The sequence below is a fragment of the Pecten maximus genome, chromosome 11 (assembly GCF_902652985.1).
Source record: "Pecten maximus chromosome 11, xPecMax1.1, whole genome shotgun sequence".
Classification (NCBI taxonomy): Eukaryota; Metazoa; Mollusca; class Bivalvia; order Pectinida; family Pectinidae; genus Pecten; species Pecten maximus.
Window position 1 is genome coordinate 23,112,151 of NC_047025.1, and position 20,065 is coordinate 23,132,215.

The 20,065-nt window shown below is 36.4% G+C and overlaps 1 protein-coding gene across 3 annotated transcripts in view; it reads left to right on the top strand.

The window, feature by feature from the left end:
* LOC117338401 (calmodulin-A-like) overlaps positions 1–20,065 on the top strand; it is a 68,005-nt gene that overhangs the window by 31,104 nt on the left and 16,836 nt on the right. Inside the window, exons 1-7 of one of the 3 annotated variants that reach the window (XM_033899750.1) lie at positions 704–867; positions 6,337–6,382; positions 8,498–8,641; positions 9,971–10,080; positions 11,027–11,117; positions 11,457–11,513; positions 16,775–17,375. In XM_033899750.1, the coding sequence (XP_033755641.1) occupies positions 832–867; positions 6,337–6,382; positions 8,498–8,641; positions 9,971–10,080; positions 11,027–11,117; positions 11,457–11,513; positions 16,775–16,866 (576 nt within the window). In that variant the 5' untranslated portion in view covers positions 704–831 and the 3' untranslated portion in view covers positions 16,867–17,375. Of the gene's footprint in view, positions 1–703; positions 868–6,336; positions 6,383–8,497; positions 8,642–9,970; positions 10,081–11,026; positions 11,118–11,456; positions 11,514–16,774; positions 17,376–20,065 lie in introns of those variants that run through there. The other 2 variants (XM_033899752.1, XM_033899751.1) reach the window with 2 other exon arrangements.

The window sequence follows — 20,065 nt, forward strand, 5'->3', positions numbered from 1 at the left end:
TATAAAGTTTCCAGTTAGGAGTATGTTCGCTGGTATTTTCTAGACATTCGCTGTCTTTAGAACAGTAGACCAACGGACACACACTGAAGAAGATCGATAGCAATCCAATCACTTATAAGGAAAATCAATCACGCGACCCAGAAACAACAAACACTGGCCGGATTAGTCTTAAATCAAGCTGTTGCCTATTATATTGACATAACTATAACAGGTAAATATAATAAAAAAAATTAACATAATTGGCGCATCATTTTGTACACCGAAGAATACGCCTATAGGGGATAGTTCATTGAATGATTTTATAATTTATCACTCTACAAACCAGACCCGCAGGCGTAGGCCGTCCACCATTGTGATAAATAATAAAAACTGGGAGGATTCTAGTTGGTTGAATGTTTCCTTTACAAAAAAGTAATCTGGCATTTTGTGTATTGTATTAACGATGGGAGTCAATACGTAGGAATTTTGATGTTTTATATGGAAAAATGAAACTGCCCCAATATATATATAAGCTTATACCTTATTTCACCTGGAGAGGTCGATATATTTTGTCTATGTCGTCCATCACATATTCTGTTCACAGTAAACTCGTGTTGATGCTATTGAATCCTTATTGGACAATTATCGAGTTAGCAGAATGATGTAGCCATGCGTCAGCCTCGCTGTACAAGAACATCACCTCGTTTGTAATATAAGTTCTAGTGTTCACTCGACAGCCGCATGAAGCAACACCATCTGAATCCACCGCTGTTATAGTAGCATCTCGTTCCTCATTCCATCACTATCCGTTTTCGGAATATTGCGTAAAGGTGCATTCATGAATCTATACTGATGGAACGCCTTATGAAACAACTTACACTAGAGAGGGTATGTACATATTTGTGATTGTTGATTTTTTACTCCAATATACAATTCCCGTTAGCCTTTATTCAAACTGGTGATTTTTAGTGTTTTAAAATGTATGATATGTCAACGCAATGAATGTATATACAATATATACGATATTTCAATTTCAATTCTTTATTAATCGTAAACTGATACAATTCATGGATATAAGATTTGCATACATTAAATTATAATAAATATTTCTATATTTGCATATGGAATTTATCGTTTATTTTTTCCTTATATTTTTCGGCGCCCATGTGTATCAAAACAGTAAACAGAACACAGTAGGTCATGGTGTTATGGTTTGTAGACTAAAACTTGTACATTTTATTCCGAGTTATGTATACCCTAACGTTTTACTTCACTGGTGTGCATCTGTAAATATACAATGGGATGATGTGCGACCGTCAGCAAGAGACTAACAATAGGCTCTGGTTACACCGTTACGCCTGATCGGTTACACTCGGTCAATCAAGCCGATGTCAGCAAATTTAACCCGAGAAAGCATGACGCCTTTGATGTTTGACACAAAAATGGAAATTTTGGTATTGTTTAGAAGGGAGGGACCACAAAATATGTTCGACACAACCGCAGTATTCGATTCAACAGTGTTCGAATCATCCGTGTTTAATTTACTAAGATAAAGAAGGGAAAACATCGGGACCGAACGAAACATTCGACTCATTCGATGTATTCGATTCAAGCGTGTTCGACACAAGCGAGTTTACTGTATATCCATTATCCAACTGGTTATTAGGCACCCAAATTGATAACGAAATGAGTTTGATACCAAAATCACATGTTGTTTTTGCAATGTTATCATCAAATGTAGAAAGTCATTATTACCACTAGCCTTATATGGTTATATAGCAGGACAACTTCCTTCAAAATAAGGTTAAAGGCTGCATGAGAACGAATTGCAACGTTGCAAATACTCTGTCCTGTCTTCACAGAATGAGATCGCATTCATATTGGCATTTCGTCTGCAATGGCTACGTGGTACTGCTTAAATAACATTTGCTGAACGTCTTAATACGTGTCAACTGTAAACATGATTAAGAGTGAATTTAGCCTTTACTATCCTTTTCGTCAATTTGTGTGTATTTGTCTTAAACGGTTTCGTTTAATGCTTGTCAACTTACATCGTTGGAAATCCACGAGTCTTTTTTCTTGGTATTCTGGTATTCCTACCTACAAGAGCTACTAAATACAATATTATTACATCTACCCTGAGTATTCCTACCTACAAGAGCTACTAAATATAATATTATTACATCTGACCTGAGTATTCCTACCTACAACAACTACTAAATATAAATACCAATACTATTACATCTGACCTGAGAATTCCTACCTACAACAACTACTAAATATAAATACTATTACATCTGACCTGAGAATTCCTACCTACAACAACTACTAAATATAAATACTATTAAATCTGACCTGAGTATTCCTACCTACAACAACTACTAAATATAAATACTATTAAATCTGACCTGAGTATTCCTACCTTCAACAACTGCATTTTAAAAAATCCCCTTATTTGCACTCGCGTTATATTCATGAAAATTATCTTTTTTCCACAATCAAGTACACACATTTGCTCTTAACGAAGGAATTGAATAGCTATACAATCATATGTGTGGAGTGGAGTTCCGGATAATGGCTTGTCTTGGAACCGGATGTGTATGTTTTATGTTAAGCCCCGTGTGTGAAGTCCAAAACCGCCATGTTCAAATGAAATACCACAGAGAAAGGTTAACAGATAATTTGAATCACAGGAAACTTAATGCCCGATAAAGACTAAGACAAACCCAGTACAGCGGCTTTCTTGTTTGATGCTATCGTTAATGATCGGAAGAGTCGGATCTATACCGGCCTAGAACAGAGCAATATTATGCTATTCACTGTAAGGAACTACATGCGCATGCTATGTGTGTGTGCAAGGCCTAATTCCGGATTGCTATTGCTACGCAACCAAATATATGTCCCAAACAAATCAGTTAATTCTGTAGTAAACTATGTTGAAATCAATTGAATTTCTTATTACAAAGCTGATCGTGGGACAAAAACTACAAGGATATACCAAAGAATCCGTTTCCTCAGCTATACTCCTAGAATTCCCAATTCAACATTAGATCAGTTTGTAATAATACAAATCCATCGACTGGTTAATATAGATATCTATCTCGCTTTTATCTCGTACCTTCGCATCTTTGAATATTTCTAGCCCACAGCAAAGCCTGACGAGGTTTATTGATCGAAATTGGCAGATTCTGTTGAATTAAATCAAACACTTCATTTGTTTTATAAAATTTAACATGCGAATATCTGATATGCTTTGCTTAAATTAATTTTGAATGTATATGTGCCGAGACTTACAATATCTATTAAGAAATAATCTGATAGTATATTCATGACTTTGTATATGTGTACAGTAGTCACATACTCTATGATAGCCTAATGTTCTAGTGCAATTTGTTTTGTCTAGAGAGATTTTCAGAGTAGACACAAATGCCAAATAAATCAATTTAGCATATGGATTTGACCTTGTCTAAAGGTCATTTCGTCTATTTGATACCCATCAGTGGTCATTCATTAATGGAAATCTATGCGAAAATATTGCGAACCACATGTAAAAATTACCAATCGATGAACAATACTTATAAAAACCATTAGCAAGGTGTCAAATATAGTAAGTAAACAATGTATTATACGATGACAGCTATATTATAAAGCGTAGTTTGTATGCTAAACAAACTATCATATATATGAGAGCGGGAGCGAGTCCTCTTTGATCGATCAGGATCGTCAAGATCTAAATGCAGATAAGTTATTGATGTGGAAACATATTCAATGATTAGCATATGAGAGTAACTGACGTCATTGAATACCTGAAATATCTCAAAAGACAGAATAGAAATTAAACAAAAAATTACCACATTAATATAGGAGACTGGAGACATATTTGAGCATCAACGGCCTTCTTCGGAAAGTTCATTTGTCCTATACTTATATCATTGCTGACAAATTGAATTACGCACGTTATGATTAATTTATTTGCAATCATGTGAGAATTATAGGACCATAACTTTCCAAAGAGGACAGTTTAATACTTATAAATGTATTTTTGTTTTGAATTTGGTATTTCTTTATTAGTATACATCAACCTGTAACGATGCTATCACCTTCCAAAGTCAACTTTCGCGCTGTCAATGGGGCCATTCCGGAAAAATTTAGTTCGTGAAAATATTTTAATCAGTAGATTCCACCGTGAAGATATTCATGTTTTATACAGCTTAGCTACATACTTTGTGGCGAGTTACATTAATCAATCGAGTTTTTTTTAAATCTCGCAGTACGAATTATCGTGACATTAATATACACCTTATACAGTGATGTCAGACAAATCGACGTCACGAAGATTGATCTCCATATCACTTAACCAATCAATGACAATGACAAGATTTTATTCTCATAAACAAATAAAGTGTAGAGAATGACATACATACAAAATTGTACAGGACATTTGAAATGTGAGAATTGTGATCTTATAAATTTCCTTTTTGTTTGGTAAGGTTAATAGCAATAATGCAGAGCAAATCAAAATAAAAACAAATATATAATATCTATTTCTTGATATACCAGTTTTGCGAACGTACACATTTGTAAATTGCATTTAAGATTCAACCTGGTTGCTATTATCATACTACATGTATATGCTACCAAGTGCGGGTCGAATGTCTTGCCGAAGAACACAGCCTTAATAGCACGATCGAACACGGATCCCCACCAAAACGTTTCATTATCCAATGTGGAATATAGCTTTTTTTTTTACTTAAGATCTAATCATTTATTTGTCACAATGCCTGCTAAAAATTCAGAGCTGCGGAGTTTCTCCAGTATCGCGTATACGGCTTCTTGTCTTTTGTAGCAATATAACCAAACTGTTAAATGTAAAACGATGGGCGGCAGAGATCACTTGCGTTAATAGTCATCACAGCAGTATAAATGAATTAACTCTTCAACACTAAACCCACCATGCAGTCATTTCTCCGGAACGCAGGTGCGAGGTACTTTATACATGTTCATTGCGAATTAAGCAAGTCCGCCCTTTTTACCAGATAATTTGTGATGTTTTACAGTGGCGTATATTCTAATAAGAGAGTATACTTTTCAGTGATATATTACTCTAAAAGAGCTTCCCTGGTTCAACAAGTTCATTCCGGTGCGATGTGAACAGCCTTTTCGTGTTTGATGATTCCATCTGTGGATGTGTCATTGGAGAATATACTTTTCAGTGATATTGGTTTGGTTTGGTTTATTTTGTTTAACGTCCTATTAACAGTGATATAGTATCCTGAGAGAGCTTGTCTGGTTTGACAATGTCATAATGTGAGAGAATATGCCATTGATGGGATATGCCATTTTGTCTCATATATGTGATGCTGTGAGTGTATTCTCTGTTATTATATTTTTATTATCTTGAGAGCGCGTCCCCTGTTCTAATTGATGCATTTTCCTGAGAGCGCGTCCCCTGTTTTAATTGATGTATTTTCCTGAGAGCGTGTTCCCTGTTTTAATTGATATTTTAACTTGGGAGCGAAGTACCTGCTTTAATTGATATAATATCTCTAGAACACCCTCCTTATGTTAGTTGATATATCACCTAGGGAGTGTGTGCCCTGTTTTACATTGATATATATTATCATAAGAACGTGTGCCATGTTTTACATTAAAATATCGCCAAAGAAGCGTTTGTCCGTTTTACATTAATAAATAACCTGCAGAACGTGTGTTTCGTTTTACATTAATTATATTATCTTGAGAACGCGTTCCTGTTTTACATTGATACATATCTAGAGAACGTGATCCCTGTTCTTGTGCCTTGTTTTACATTGATACATTATCCTGAGAACGTGTGCCCTGTTTTATATTGGTATATTATCTTGAGAACGTGGCCCAGGTTTACATTGATACATTATCCTGAGAACGTGTGCCCTGTTTTGCATAGATATATTATCTAGAGAACGTGTTCCCTGTTTTACATTGATACATTATAAAGAGAACTCGTGCCTTGTTTTACATTGATATATTATCTTGAGAGCATGTGCTCTATTTTACATTGGTATATTATCTTGAGAACGTGTGCTCTATTTTACATTGATATATTATCTTGGGAACGTGTACTCTATTTTACATTGATATATCATCTTGAGAGCGTGTGCTCTATTTTACATTGATATATTATCTTGAGAGCGTGTGCTCTATTTTACATTGGTATATCATCTTGAGAACGTGTGCTCTATTTTACATCAAGATATTATTTCCTATTTCACCATGATATAATGTCATATAATGACACAATTTCTTAGTGAAATCTGATGGAAGTATTTTGATACTTTTAGCATTTGCCTGACTGACAAAATGTTTGATATTTTTTAGGAAAATGAAAGTATCCTTCAAAGGTATTCCTCAAACCAGGTTCAAGGTAAGAATTGACGTCAGAATCTGTATTGTTTTCTAATTTGCCTGATTATTCCAGGTCAATACCACTGACTGTCACGTTCATTGTTAATTAGATACGGACAAATAGCACCAATTTGAAGTCAGTATAATAAATACAGATCAATGTGTCGCCTGCAAGATTAAGTACTCGTTGTTTACTAGAGTTACCAAGTAAAGACTACAACAAACGGTATGCACAAATTACACCAAAACTGTAAAAAAACAACAACAAACAAACAAACAAACAAACAAATAAACAAACAAAACAAAACAAAAAAACAGCAAGTTTCCGATCGGAAAGTATTGATCCATATTAGTAAATAATTCTGTTTTAAATTAATAAAGTTATTATATTGTTTTATTTATATCAAAGCGAGGTGAAATGACGGTTTTTGGTATAATTTGTAACAGAGGATACAGAATTTACAAAAGTTTTAACACATAATTATCCAAATAACGACAATGCTAGTCAGTGGAAGTACTGGAAAGATTGTACAACATACACGAAGACATTAGTACCATTCAAAACAAATTAAGAGTTAGGTGCAGTAGGCAAAATTGTAGTAAATAGTTTAATAGGAGATAATGTGATTTTTTTTTAAAGGACAATCTTCTTACTCGGAACATATCGTTCTTCATATCCCAAATCATTTTTCGGAATGCTACATACGCTATAATAACGACCGAAATGTCATGTTATATATTATGCCTTTCGGAATGAAACCAAAACGAATCAGCCATTATTCCCAACTTGATAATTGGGTGGTAATTCCCATGATCTAGGTAGCATGATAGAGACATACCAATAGCCACGTGCCATATCGGACATAGGTTCGCCAAGGTCATTAATGTGCAAGCAATCAGGTCTTACCATTTCAAATTCTGCCTGCTTAAAGTTAAAACTATCAAAATAGCAATATGATTCCAGATTCACGTTATGTAAAACCTTAATGGGGTTTGACGTTTCCGTTTCTATCTAATGTGACAATTGGAATCGTTGCTTTTTTTAAGTTGTACTCATGATTTTAGAATAAATGATATTCAGGAATATCATGATCATTTATGATAGAATCTTGAAATGTTTAATTGGTCCCAAACCACCTAAACAATCATCAATGTTCCCTTTCGTTTAGAAAACATTAGCACGGAAATTGATTATCACTTACTTTACAGGGCGATTCATGGTTGCTAGGGATGCGATTTTAATTCTTCATCCCCATGGGATTGAGAATAATAGAATATGTCATCCCTTTTGGGGTGAGATAGGGGGATCTCAACCCGAGGGGGGACATTGTTAAATTTAATTTGTCAACTTCAGAATCTTACCCCGAGGGTTGAAATCCCGCCGTCTCACTCATAGGTATCTAACATAGCATTGAATTGTAGACGTAACGTCATTTATTGCACTGATGCCGTACAATTGTTGAGAACGTGCAAAAAGCACGTGTAGCTTGTCTCAACCTTCGAATTAGACACGAAAATCGTACAACCGGTAAAATTACGGATATCTCTGTCTGGGGTAAGAGGAAACGGAGTAGGAAAAGGCAGCTGAAATGCTCTATGACGCTACTCACAATAACCTAACGTCGTCATTTTATTAACGTAAATTTCGACGTATATGTCATGGGACATTGGTGATTTCATACTTTAAAAAAATACCATGGAAAGGGGTATTTCACCCCTCGTGTACATGTACATGTAACTGTTCAGATTGGAAAATGTTGGATAAATTCTGACACCTTCCTGATTGTTCCACCCTGTTCTAACGATGTCCGTATTACTTCGTTTTGCTTCAAACTGATGACAACAACTTTGCGTGACTTTTTACGTCACGTGACTGCTTGAAAGATAAAAATAACATAAAGAAGGGCAAGCTATTTATAGCCCGCTAAGGCTTATTTTATTTCTATCTTAAAAGCGTAAGCCACAACAAAAAAAAAAAAAAAAAAAAAAACGACGCTGCCATATCATACGAACATTTATTGCATTGTAGAGTTATAGGATGACAATGGAAACATGATATTTTCATCGGAACATTCCAAATGCATTGTAGTTATTTCTTTATTTACTTAGTATGTACTTTTATGATTTTCATTAGATCTCAGGGAAGCATTTCGGCTGTTTGATAAAGATGGCGACGGATCGATCACAACCGACGAGTTGGGTACGGTGATGAGGAATCTTGGTCAATATCCAAACACGGATGAACTGAACATGATGCTGAAAGAAATCGACATCGATGGTTTGTATTTACTGACATCCAACATCTGATCATGGTCGCCCACCAATTGATCGCCAACCATCAGATGAAGGGCTGTTGGAAGCGCCCTTCGTCTGTAGGAAGTTGTCCATCAGTCCGTTAGTCTTTCATCTGCCGACCGTCTGTTTGTAAAAAGCTTACAACTAAGCTGTATGATAAGAAAATGATTTCAATTTCCCATTTGTTAATTATTCCATTTCTATATATTAATAATCTTGTTTCCCGTACATGTGGTATTTACAAATGAGCATGTCCCAATTGATTCGATATCTAAGGACATGTTCACATTATCACGATTTGATTTCCTTGAATACTGAGAATGAATACGGACGGAAATATCATAAAGGCTGATGAAGACCATGATAATATTTTAGTTTTTAAATAAGTTATTGAGTATTTTGATGCTTTTCATTGGCCCATGTAATAACTGTTCGTGCATATTACCAGTGGTCTATAGTCGTGCATGGATATTTTTGTGCATTATCGGAAAAAGAAAAAGAACATTTATGTATTGCATTTTGCCAGTGAAATATAGAAATTTATCAAACTAATAAAACTTATATTTTCACTGCAGCGATGATTTTGCAGTGACAATATCAGATTTTTTAGTGAAAATATACGTTTTGCAGTGAAAATATAAGTTTTCCGTTTTTGATCAATCAGAGCGGGCCTTTGTATTCACCTCGTTGAAACTTGCCGATTTTTCCAACTGAAGCGGAGATAGATAAATTGGTTATTTTGCTGTATTTCTGAAATTTTCAGACTAGTTTTTGACAAAATACTCACTTGACGTTAGCTATTCATGCACAGATTCTCATATTACAGCAGAAAACGCTTAAATTGCGTTGATCAGTGCTTCCAAAATGGCGCCGTCATGTTGACGTGGAGTAACGTCACAAAGAGATGACGCCATTACTGATTCCCGCACTTTTTGACGCTATTAATTTTTCGATGTTTTTAATTTTGTTTTTAAGTTTATGAAATGCAATAAAAAGAAAATTGAATGGTTTCCCGTTAAATATAACATATATTTCACTCGTATGACACTCGATATTCTGTCATACTCGTGAAATATATGTTATATTAAACGGGAAACCATTCAATATTTTCTATGTATTCAATTTTTGAGCTGATCATCAGGTAAAATGGTACAGTTATATTTCACAATTAATATCTATTTAACAGACAATTAAGAGAAAAGACAGCAAAACCGCACAAATATAATAATTACTAAGAATCAATAAATACCAGAAAATTATAGTCTGCGATCTCTCTCTCTCTACATCAAAAAACGATATATATCATATATAGGTGATGGGACGTTCAGCTTCGAAGAGTTCGTACAAGTGATGGCCAACATGGGTGGCATCAGTGAACAGTCAGAGGAGGACGAGGAGGAGGAACTGCGCCAGGCATTCAGGGTAAGGGGTTAGCCAGGTGATACAAAATCGGCAAGCAGTACATAAAGGCTATTGAATGATAATTATTTTTAAAGTGTATTTGTGACAAAATATCGGATTTCGATGAATGTCAAACACAAATGGACAATATTGGTATACTTTGTTGTACGAGTGAAATATATCTGGTATTCAACAGTAATTTATTCAATTTTCTTTTTAATATCGTTTATAAAGTACATCGATAAAGCACGTGAATCATTGAAATTTAACGTCATATTCTTAGGATGTTATGCTTTACAACCGGGCAATACCGCTTATAAGTTGACGTTTCACGCAACGAGAATTCTGTCAATTTAATGCTGATTGACACACTTGTACGTGTGACATTTTTATGTGTGTGTAATAAAATAGTACTTTTATAGCAATACGTTGTTTTATAGATGAGGCCAAGGTAAGATAATATTGAATGTAAATTACGGCATACGATATCTTTGTGAAATCATATTATAGAAGGAAATCATCAAGGATACACCAGAGGTAACATGACGGATGCCACGTAGGAATCATATTCCTTTACGAAATGTGATGCTGTTTGCTATCATCGTAATTCTGTAGTCGTCGTCTTCAGTTTTCCCCTGGTATACCCGTATTCTGTCATAAACCTTGAAATCGCATTTGAGTATCACAACGAAGATACTTTAAACAGTTTTAGATATTTATATAGCTTGGATTTTATATCAGGTTTCCACTAATAAAGCTGTACATGAACGTTTGCCAACAAAAAAGAAGAAGAAAAAAGGTAGTGCTGATTGTTATCTTCTTCCAGAAATATCTTCGTGGAATATCACACTTATAGGTTTTGCTTCCAGAATGGTATTAAACCCTGCTATTGTATTTTGGTATGTACACTGAGTAATACCTACGTTCTGACATTGGCATACATTTCATACAAGCCATTACGTTACAGGTATTCGACAAGACGGGTTGTGGATACATCAGTGCTTCCGACCTCCGGGCGGTTCTGCAATGTATGGGGGAGGATCTCACTGAGGAGGAAAGTATGTACCCAGCGTAAAAAGACATAGTCCAAGGATGGCACAATACTTCTATTTAGATTCTCATGTAAATTAGGAAGGCACGTTTTATACATAAGGCAATGATTCTGTAATTTAAGGGATTCAATACTAATATAAATTTTCGAAAGTTAAATTCAGGATAGAAAATCTTCGTCGAGAGAAATTTGTTCAATAAATCTACGAAATGCTATTTTGGGACGCCAATAAAATAGCATTAGTCTGAGATATATCGAAAGTAAAACTAAACCCATTATTAAATTCTATCAGTCAGTAGAATATTACATTCCATTCAGTTTGATTATCGTTGCCCTTTATTTGCAGTTGATGAGATGATAGCTGAGGTTGACATTGACGGAGACGGAAGGATAGATTTTGAAGGTATGATGCACAGTCTCGTGTTTATAACTACGTATTCCAGTGAGATACGTATGTAAAAGATATTATATATAGAAGTCATATAATCATTGGTTAGCAATCCGTGTTACATAACACAGCACAAGGTACAGGGATTAATCATCTGTATATCGTGTTGCGTTCACATCACTAATAAAAACACTCCCTTCACAAACATTCGTCTCCCTTTCATTCAAGAGTAATTTGAACCAACATTGGAAGGATCTGGATATCAAATTATGTCCGTCTTGTTACACATACTAGTGTTTGAACAAAACAACCAATGATTCCCCGGCAAACATGATTAGTGTAAACACCAGTCGGAGGGACAACTCTAAACATGATTGTACACATGTATACATCGTTTGCCATTGGAACAATTATATGTACATTGTGTGTATAGATTATCAATATAAAGTTTAGATATGATAAAACAATGAGATAATACCAAGGAGCGCATGCGCTGAAATTAATTTCATTGATCTTAAACAGGAGGCCAAGAAGCGAATATACGCTTATAAAAGGCCGTTCACTGATATTGCTATTATAATTAGCGTTTTGCTTCCTCTCCTGAATTGGGACTTCATCCCTCGATTCTCGCCGGATTATTCAATCGATCTACCTAAGTATTTTTCCATATAGGTAAACTGTTACACCTGCTAGTAGTTACTGTTAGATCACGTCCCTCTTTGTCTCACAGTCGCTTCGAATTCCAGATGATCAATTAACAGCGGTCGTTACACGACATTCTAACTAAAGCTTCTCTCTATCACAGTACGAAACCCGTACACACCAATTGTTGTCCATTAACGGGTGTTATTTTCTCTGATTACAATGACTTTTGACCAAGGTTCTACTTTCTGAAATACTTCATATACATTGAATTATATGTGCTATATGTTTTTAATATTTTTACATGATGCTATTACAAATGTATTTATAACTTTATCTATCAACTCATTTCGTTACACATGACATTTAACATGTTTTTATTTTATTCTGGTATTTAATTAAAATTTACAGATAGCATGTTAGCAAACGTGAGAAAGTATCAGTCCAAATGACAGCGAATGGCATGATGAAGTGCCTTTTCTACCGATATTAGATTTGTCTCATTACTTCTTTTTATAACCTTTTGCGTTGGTTCGTGTAATACTGGGGCCGCGGTGGCCGAGTGGTTAAGGTGTCCCGACACTTTATCACTAGCCCTCCACCTCTGGGTGGCCAGTTCGAAACCCAAGTGGGACAGTTGCCCGGTACTGACCGTAGGTCGGTGGTTTTTCTCCGGGTACTCCGGCTTTCCTCCATCTCCAAACTAGGCACGTTCTTAATGACCCTGGCTGTTAATAGGACGTTAAACAAAAAATAAACAAAAAAATCGTGTAATACGACTGTATAGTATAATGTTAAAGTTCGAGATGTTTGAATTTCCCTATATATATGAAATGTATATTCGACAATTAACAAAAGGGACATCACGACTATCAGGAGACAATGACATGACTGCCGGGAATCAAGATAAAGTAGCCACAAAAAGTTACTAATCACCCATCCTTGATAATCAAGTGGCTCGTTCACTTTCGCTCTCTACATACCTGGAGTATGTCATGGAAAATTGAAGGCTCAATCGCCGCCACTTTATAGAAAAAGCACACACAAAACTCGTTTGATACTTTGATGTGTATTAGACGACCCTCGAAGTTGTCATACCATTAAATTGACTGGCTTTGAACCTGATTGTCGCCCTTCGGTGATCTTCAAAAGAAATGCATCAACTGAGCGATTGTCATTTGTTTTTACTGACCCCCAAACAAATAGGTGGCTGTGTTCCTTCGATTTTGCCATGAAATATTCCAGGTGTGCAGAGAGCGAAATTGAAGGTAGCTCCTGAAGCCTCGGGGATGATAATAATAACAATAATTTGGAGTTTTATATACCGGTATATCACAGCAAAATAGCCCTGCGACCTACCACTAGATCACTGTGCCATCGGTGCTGGTTGTCATGATAACCGAACACATAAACTTCTTGTAAATATTTACATAGTACTTAAATCAATATGTACATCGATTTGTTTTTAGCTCACCTGGACCGAAGGTCCGGTGAGCTTATGTCATGGCGCAGCGTCCGTCGTCCGTCCGTCATCCGTCGTCCGTCAACATTTGCTTCAAATCGCTACTAGTCAAAAAGTTCTTATTGGATTTTGACCAAATTTGGTCAGAAACATCCTTGGTGAAAGAGGATCAGAATCTGCATAAATGGTGACTCTGACCCCCGAGGGGCCAAAGGGGCGGGGCCCAATAGGGGAAATTGAGGCAATTCTTTTAAATCGCTACTAGTCATAAAGTTATGAATGGGTTTGAACCCTATTTGGTCAGTACCATCCTTGGGGAAAGGGGAACAGATTTTGCATAAATTGTGACTCTGACCCCCGAGGGGCCAAAGGGGCGGGGCCCAATAGGGGAAATTGAGAAAGTTCCTTTAAATTGCTACTAGTCATAAAGTTATGAATGGATTTGAACCCAATTTGATCAGAAACATCCTTGGGAAAAGGGGAGCAGATTTTGCATAAATGTTGACTCTGACCCCCGAGGGGCCAAAGGGGCCCAATAGGGGAAATTGAGAAAATTCCTTTAAATCGCTACTAGTCATTAAGTTATGAATGGATTTGAACCCAATTTGGTCAGAAACATCCTTGGGGGAAGGGGAATAGATTTTGCATAAATGGTGACTCTGACCCCCAAGGGGCTGGAGGGGCGGGGCCCAATATGGGAAATAGAGGTAATTCCTTTAAATCGCTACTAGTTATTAAGTTATGAATGGATTTGAACCCAATTTGGTCAGAAACATCCTTGGGGGAAGGGGAACAGATTTTGCATAAATGGTGACTCTGACCCCTGAGAGGCCAAAGGGGCGGGGCCCAATAGGGGAAATTGAGGTAATTCCTTTAAAATGCTACTAGTCATAAAGTTATGAATGGATTTGAACCCAATTTCGTCAGAAACATCCTTTGGGGAAGGGAACAGATTTTGCATAAATGGTGACTCTGACCCCCAAGGGGCTGGAGGGGCGGGGCCCAATAGGGGAAATAGAGGTAATTCCTTTAAATCGCTACTTGTCATAAAGTTATGAATGGATTTGAACCCAATTTGGTCAGAAACATGTTTTGAGGAAGGAGAACAGATTTTGCATAAATGGTGACTCTGACCCCAAGGGGCCTAAGGGGTGGGTCTCAATAGATGAAATAGAGGTAATTCCTTTAAATCGCTACTAGTTATTAAGTTATGAATGGATTTGAACCCAATTTGGTCAGAAACATCCTTGGGGAAAGAGGAACAGATTTTGCATAAATGGTGACTCTGACCCCAAAGGGGCCAAAGGGGCGGGGCCCAATAGGGGAAATAGAGGTAATTCCTTTAAATCGCTACTAGCTATTAAGTTATGAATGGATTTGAACCCAATTTGGTCAGAAACATCCTTTGAGGAAGGGAACAGATTTTGCATAAATGGTGACTCTGACCCCTAAGGGGCTGGAGGGGCGGGGCCCAATAGGGGAAATAGAGGTAATTCCTTTAAATCGCTACTTGTCATAAAGTTATGAATGGATTTGAGCCCAATTTGGTCAGAAACATGTTTTGAGGAAGGAGAACAGATTTTGCTTAAATGGTGACTCTGACCCCAAGGGGCCTAAGGGGTGGGTCTCAATAGATGAAATAGAGGTAATTCCTTTAAATCGCTACTAGTTATTAAGTTATGAATGGATTTGAACCCAATTTGGTCAGAAACATCCTTGGGGAAAGAGGAACAGATTTTGCATAAATGGTGACTCTGACCCCAAAGGGGCCAAAGGGGCCAAAGGGGCGGGGCCCAATAGGGGAAATAGAGGTAATTCCTTTAAATCGCTACTAGCTATTAAGTTATGAATGGATTTGAACCCAATTTGGTCAGAAACATCCTTTGGGGAACAGGGAACAGATTTTGCATAAATGGTGACTCTGACCACCGAGGGGCCAAAGGGGCGGGGCCCAATAGGGGAAATAGAGGTAATTCCTTTATCCGCTACTAGTTATTAAGTTATGAATGGATTTGAACCCAATTTGGTCAGAAATATCCTTGGGGGAAGGGAAAGAGATTTTGCAAAAATGGTGACTCTGACCCCCGAGGGGCTGGAGGGGCGGGGTCCAATAGGGGAAATAGAGGTAATTCCTTTAAATCGCTACTAGTTATTAAGTTATCAATGGATTTGAACCCAATTAGGTCAGAAAGATCCTTGGGGGAAGGGGAACATATTTTGCATAAATTGTGACTCTGACCCCAAAGGGGCCAAAGGGGCGGGGCCCAATAGGGGAAATAGAGGTAATTCCTTTATTCGCTACTAGTCATAAAGTTATGAATGGATTTGAACCTTATTTGGTCAGAAATATCCTTGGGGGAAGGGGAACAGATTTTGCATAAATGATGACTCTGACCCCCGAGGGGCCAAAAGGGCGGGGCCCAATACGGGAAATAGAGGTAATTCCTTTAAATCGCTACTAGTCATAAAGTGATGAATGCATGTTCTAAAAACAATTCTTGAGGTCTTTCAGACCTTAGAGAGTCTGGACTTCATTAATCTTTAAAGCAGTTCGGATTCCCACACTAGAACCATATATAGCATTGTTAGAGATTTACAAATAAAACAAATTGAATATTAACATTATTTTGACATTTGGTCTAATCCAACCAGGTGAGCGATACAGGCCGCATGGGCCTCTTGTTTAAATAAGGATGACGAATATATAAAACAGGATTGTTTAGTGGTTCTTTCATATTTATACATAAAAAACGCAAGGCAAACCTATTTTAGAGGTTGTTAGGTAGTTCTAACCTCTAAATTAGGTGTTCTGTGCATCGTGCTTGTCTCTTTCAAAATTCTACATTTATATATATATTTATATTATTAATATCAAGAACGATTTTGATAATATAATAGAATGGTCGGATGGCACAGTGGTAACTCACTTGCTTTTCATCTAGGTAGCCCAGGTTCGACTCTCCGATCGGAGATGAAAATGTGTGGGGTCACCTGCCCGACCCCGTGGGTTTTCTCCGTGTAGTCAGATTTCCTCCCAAATAAGACCACTCGCACGCTTTCATCCGGCCAACAGGAGTGATTAATATAAGTTCCTATAACTTGTTTTGCAATTAGTGTGAAATGAAGCTTACATTATGATATGAAATATGAAATTTCCCATTTTTGTTTACAGAGTTTATCGCTTGCATGTGTGAAGATGGAGAAGATGGCAAGAAAGAACAAAATACTGCTGAAGAAACAAGTACAAAATCATCGGGGAAATAAACGTGAACACGTGTATTACATATATCAATCAATGTGTTTATACTACACTAAATATCTAAACTATATCTTAATGTCGACAAATGCGGTTGAACCTTGTTAATCCGGGAAAATAAAAACATAAAAAGATATCCAATTCCTTGGGAAATCCGATGGTGTTCTGAATATCTAAAGAAATCACTTGTATTATCAAGATTTTCATTCGGCTTTATTTTTTATTACTTTGATCATATGTTTGATGATTTTCTTCCTAGAGTGTCCACTTTCGGCCCCTATTATCACTGAGGGATTTAAGTGGGAAGGAGAAGCTTACTTTATGACGCATATGGCCTCCTATGCATACTTCGGTATTTACTGAATCCATAACTAGATTAATATTTAAAGGTGCTTTTCACATGTGTCTTTTATACAAGCATGTTAATCAAATCTGAGAATAAGTACAGGAGAATGACTTAATAAAAACATATATACGCAAAAAGGAAAAAAAAAACGAAGCACGATTTTAAAAAGGGGATGATACAGGGTATGTAATCCATATTAGCGAGGTTTTAAACCAAGTTACTCTTCATGTACTGTTCCAGAAGATGGCATCATTTAACATATTACGACACACACCAGCCGCAGTGTGGTATCGTTATTGTACATAGCCTATTACAGATTGTTACACATTTCTCTTTCTATTAGCCTATAGGTAACACGCTATATTATTGAATGTAATGTAATTCTGAAAGTCTGTTCTTGTTGAAGTGTATACGGAGCTCTTTTATGTGGATCAGAGAGTTTATCGATATCAAAAGAATATGGTTTTAAAACATACTTATGCACGAAAATGGTACATATACTCCATAATTTGTTCAAAATAGTATACCGGGACTATTATAGCATTTCCTTTGATTTCATTCCATTACGGCAATACTGTGTTTAGCTTCAGTTTGTGATTCGCTTTTGTTTATTGTTATTTTTGTTATAAATATGTTTCTAATGATTTTGTATGTTGTACCTGTTGCGATTGTGAGTCAGATGTCAGCTTTATTGGCTGTTATTAACTTACGCTAACTGATTCTCCGGTATGATTTATACGAGAAAACACTCAAACGTGATCTATGAAAATGGAATTGTCTCTTATAAAGCATAATATAGTAACCCTTAGAGAGATTAGTATTACTGGACTACATCTTCTACCCCGGAAGCAGAGTAGACTACATATTGTGCACCCTTCGGCAAAAATATATTTGATTTAATGTTGTACCTGTTGCGAATTCATTTCAGACTTTCTTCACAATTTAAGAAGAAAATTAATATACATCGCTAAATTAAATGACTTACGCGTGCACATTATCTTTTAGAATATAATTATGTTAAATTCATTATAATTTCTGGGAATTAATGTAATATACAGTACGAGGAGGGTGATTTGGTACTCAAACGCTCACAGCGCGTTTCCGCCCGTCGAGCGATGGGGATTAAAACCCCGCTGCAATCCCGCCGTAATCCCGCGCAAGCGATGTCGCTGTGATCCCGCTCACGCAGCGATTCCGCTCTGACAAGGCAGCAACCCCGCTCAGCCAGCGATTCAGCTCCGGAAGGTCTGCAAACCCGCTCAGACAGCGATCCCGCTCCGGCGGGCCAGCAAACCCGCTCAGCCAGCGATCCCGCTCCGGCGGGCCAGCAAACCCGCTCAGCGAGCGATCCCGCTCCCGTAACATGGACACAAGAAATCCTGCAATCTTTTTTTTTTAATATAACGATGAATAAGAAGGCACTCATATTTATTTCATCAGAAACGTTCGCAGATTGTAATGTAATGTTTACAAAATGTGTTTCGTATCCACTTGCTTGACTTGTTTTCTGCTTGTGTAAGTATCAAATCAGGAAAAATTTGGTTGCGCGAGTAATGAACTTTAGTTTAACAAAAAATGCATTTGATGGATCTTAAAGTATAATCATAGAAAAAGGTTAAACACAAAGTTATTTTTTAAACAACATCTTGTATCTAAAAATGTTCATACGGAGAGTAGCGTAGTGCAAAATGCAAATGTACATCTGATTTTAATTAGATTGAGTACTCTGATATATTTCTAAGTTGTTTTGTCTTTTTGGTGTACATTGTACATACAGTACATGTACATGTTAGCTGGATCGTATGAATGAGGAACATGACGCAATTTGGCCTGATTCGACCTAAAGGTGACCATTTTCAAATAAAAGGTAGTTCTCAGATTTGATATTCGCTGGTGTCAATAACATGGGGGAAAACATAGTTGTTGATGAAATATTTAAGTTTGTATGTCAATTAGACAATTAGTTTCTTTGATATAGGCAGGATTTGAAATGTGGTCGAATTGTACGATCGCCAGCCGTTATGTAGCCATGCCCGTCTGAGTTACCTACAAATGTATTCAATGCTCGGTAAAAGTTGTAGTATGCACAATGCACGCGCAATGTACGGGGTACCGAGACAGTTATTCGACGGCTGGCGAGTGGCAGTATACACACTGATACATGTAGACTTAGTTTGTTGTCCAACCCATTCATATATATATATATATAATATTTATGTAATTTTCTGAATGAAATATTTGAATTGAATTGTGGTCATCCTTATCATTTACGTAAGCTGAGCCGTAAACTTATTAATCTGTATATCACCCATTTGATAGGTAACCAGTCTTGACATTTTTCTTAAAATGAAAACACATTCGTTTTAAACAACCGGACCCAAAACGTATGTCTCATATATACATTATACATATACATGTGTATGTGTTTGTTGAAACAAATACATGTACATGATTTATTACGGATAATGTTGTTGTTATGATAAGTATTGTGTGTATATATAAATATAAGTAAATTGTATATGCACGTTTGGGTAAAATATCCAAGTTCGTCCTTATTAAAGTAATATGAAGATCAATAAATAAGTGTATCACGATATCGATCTACTGTATATAGGCTATGCCTGATGTCTAATCTTATTGACTTAACATCCCGTCAATAAGATGTGTTGAAATTAAAAATATGGATACTGAGTGTTCTATTTTCTTACGAAACCTGACATAAATAGTTACCCTGGTTTTTTATTTAAACATATTTTTATTGTAATTTATATTATATAAGAGATTTGGCAAAAACCACCTTTCCCGACACAAGTATACATGAAAAAAATACAGCAAGATGGCATAATATAATATTTTAATAT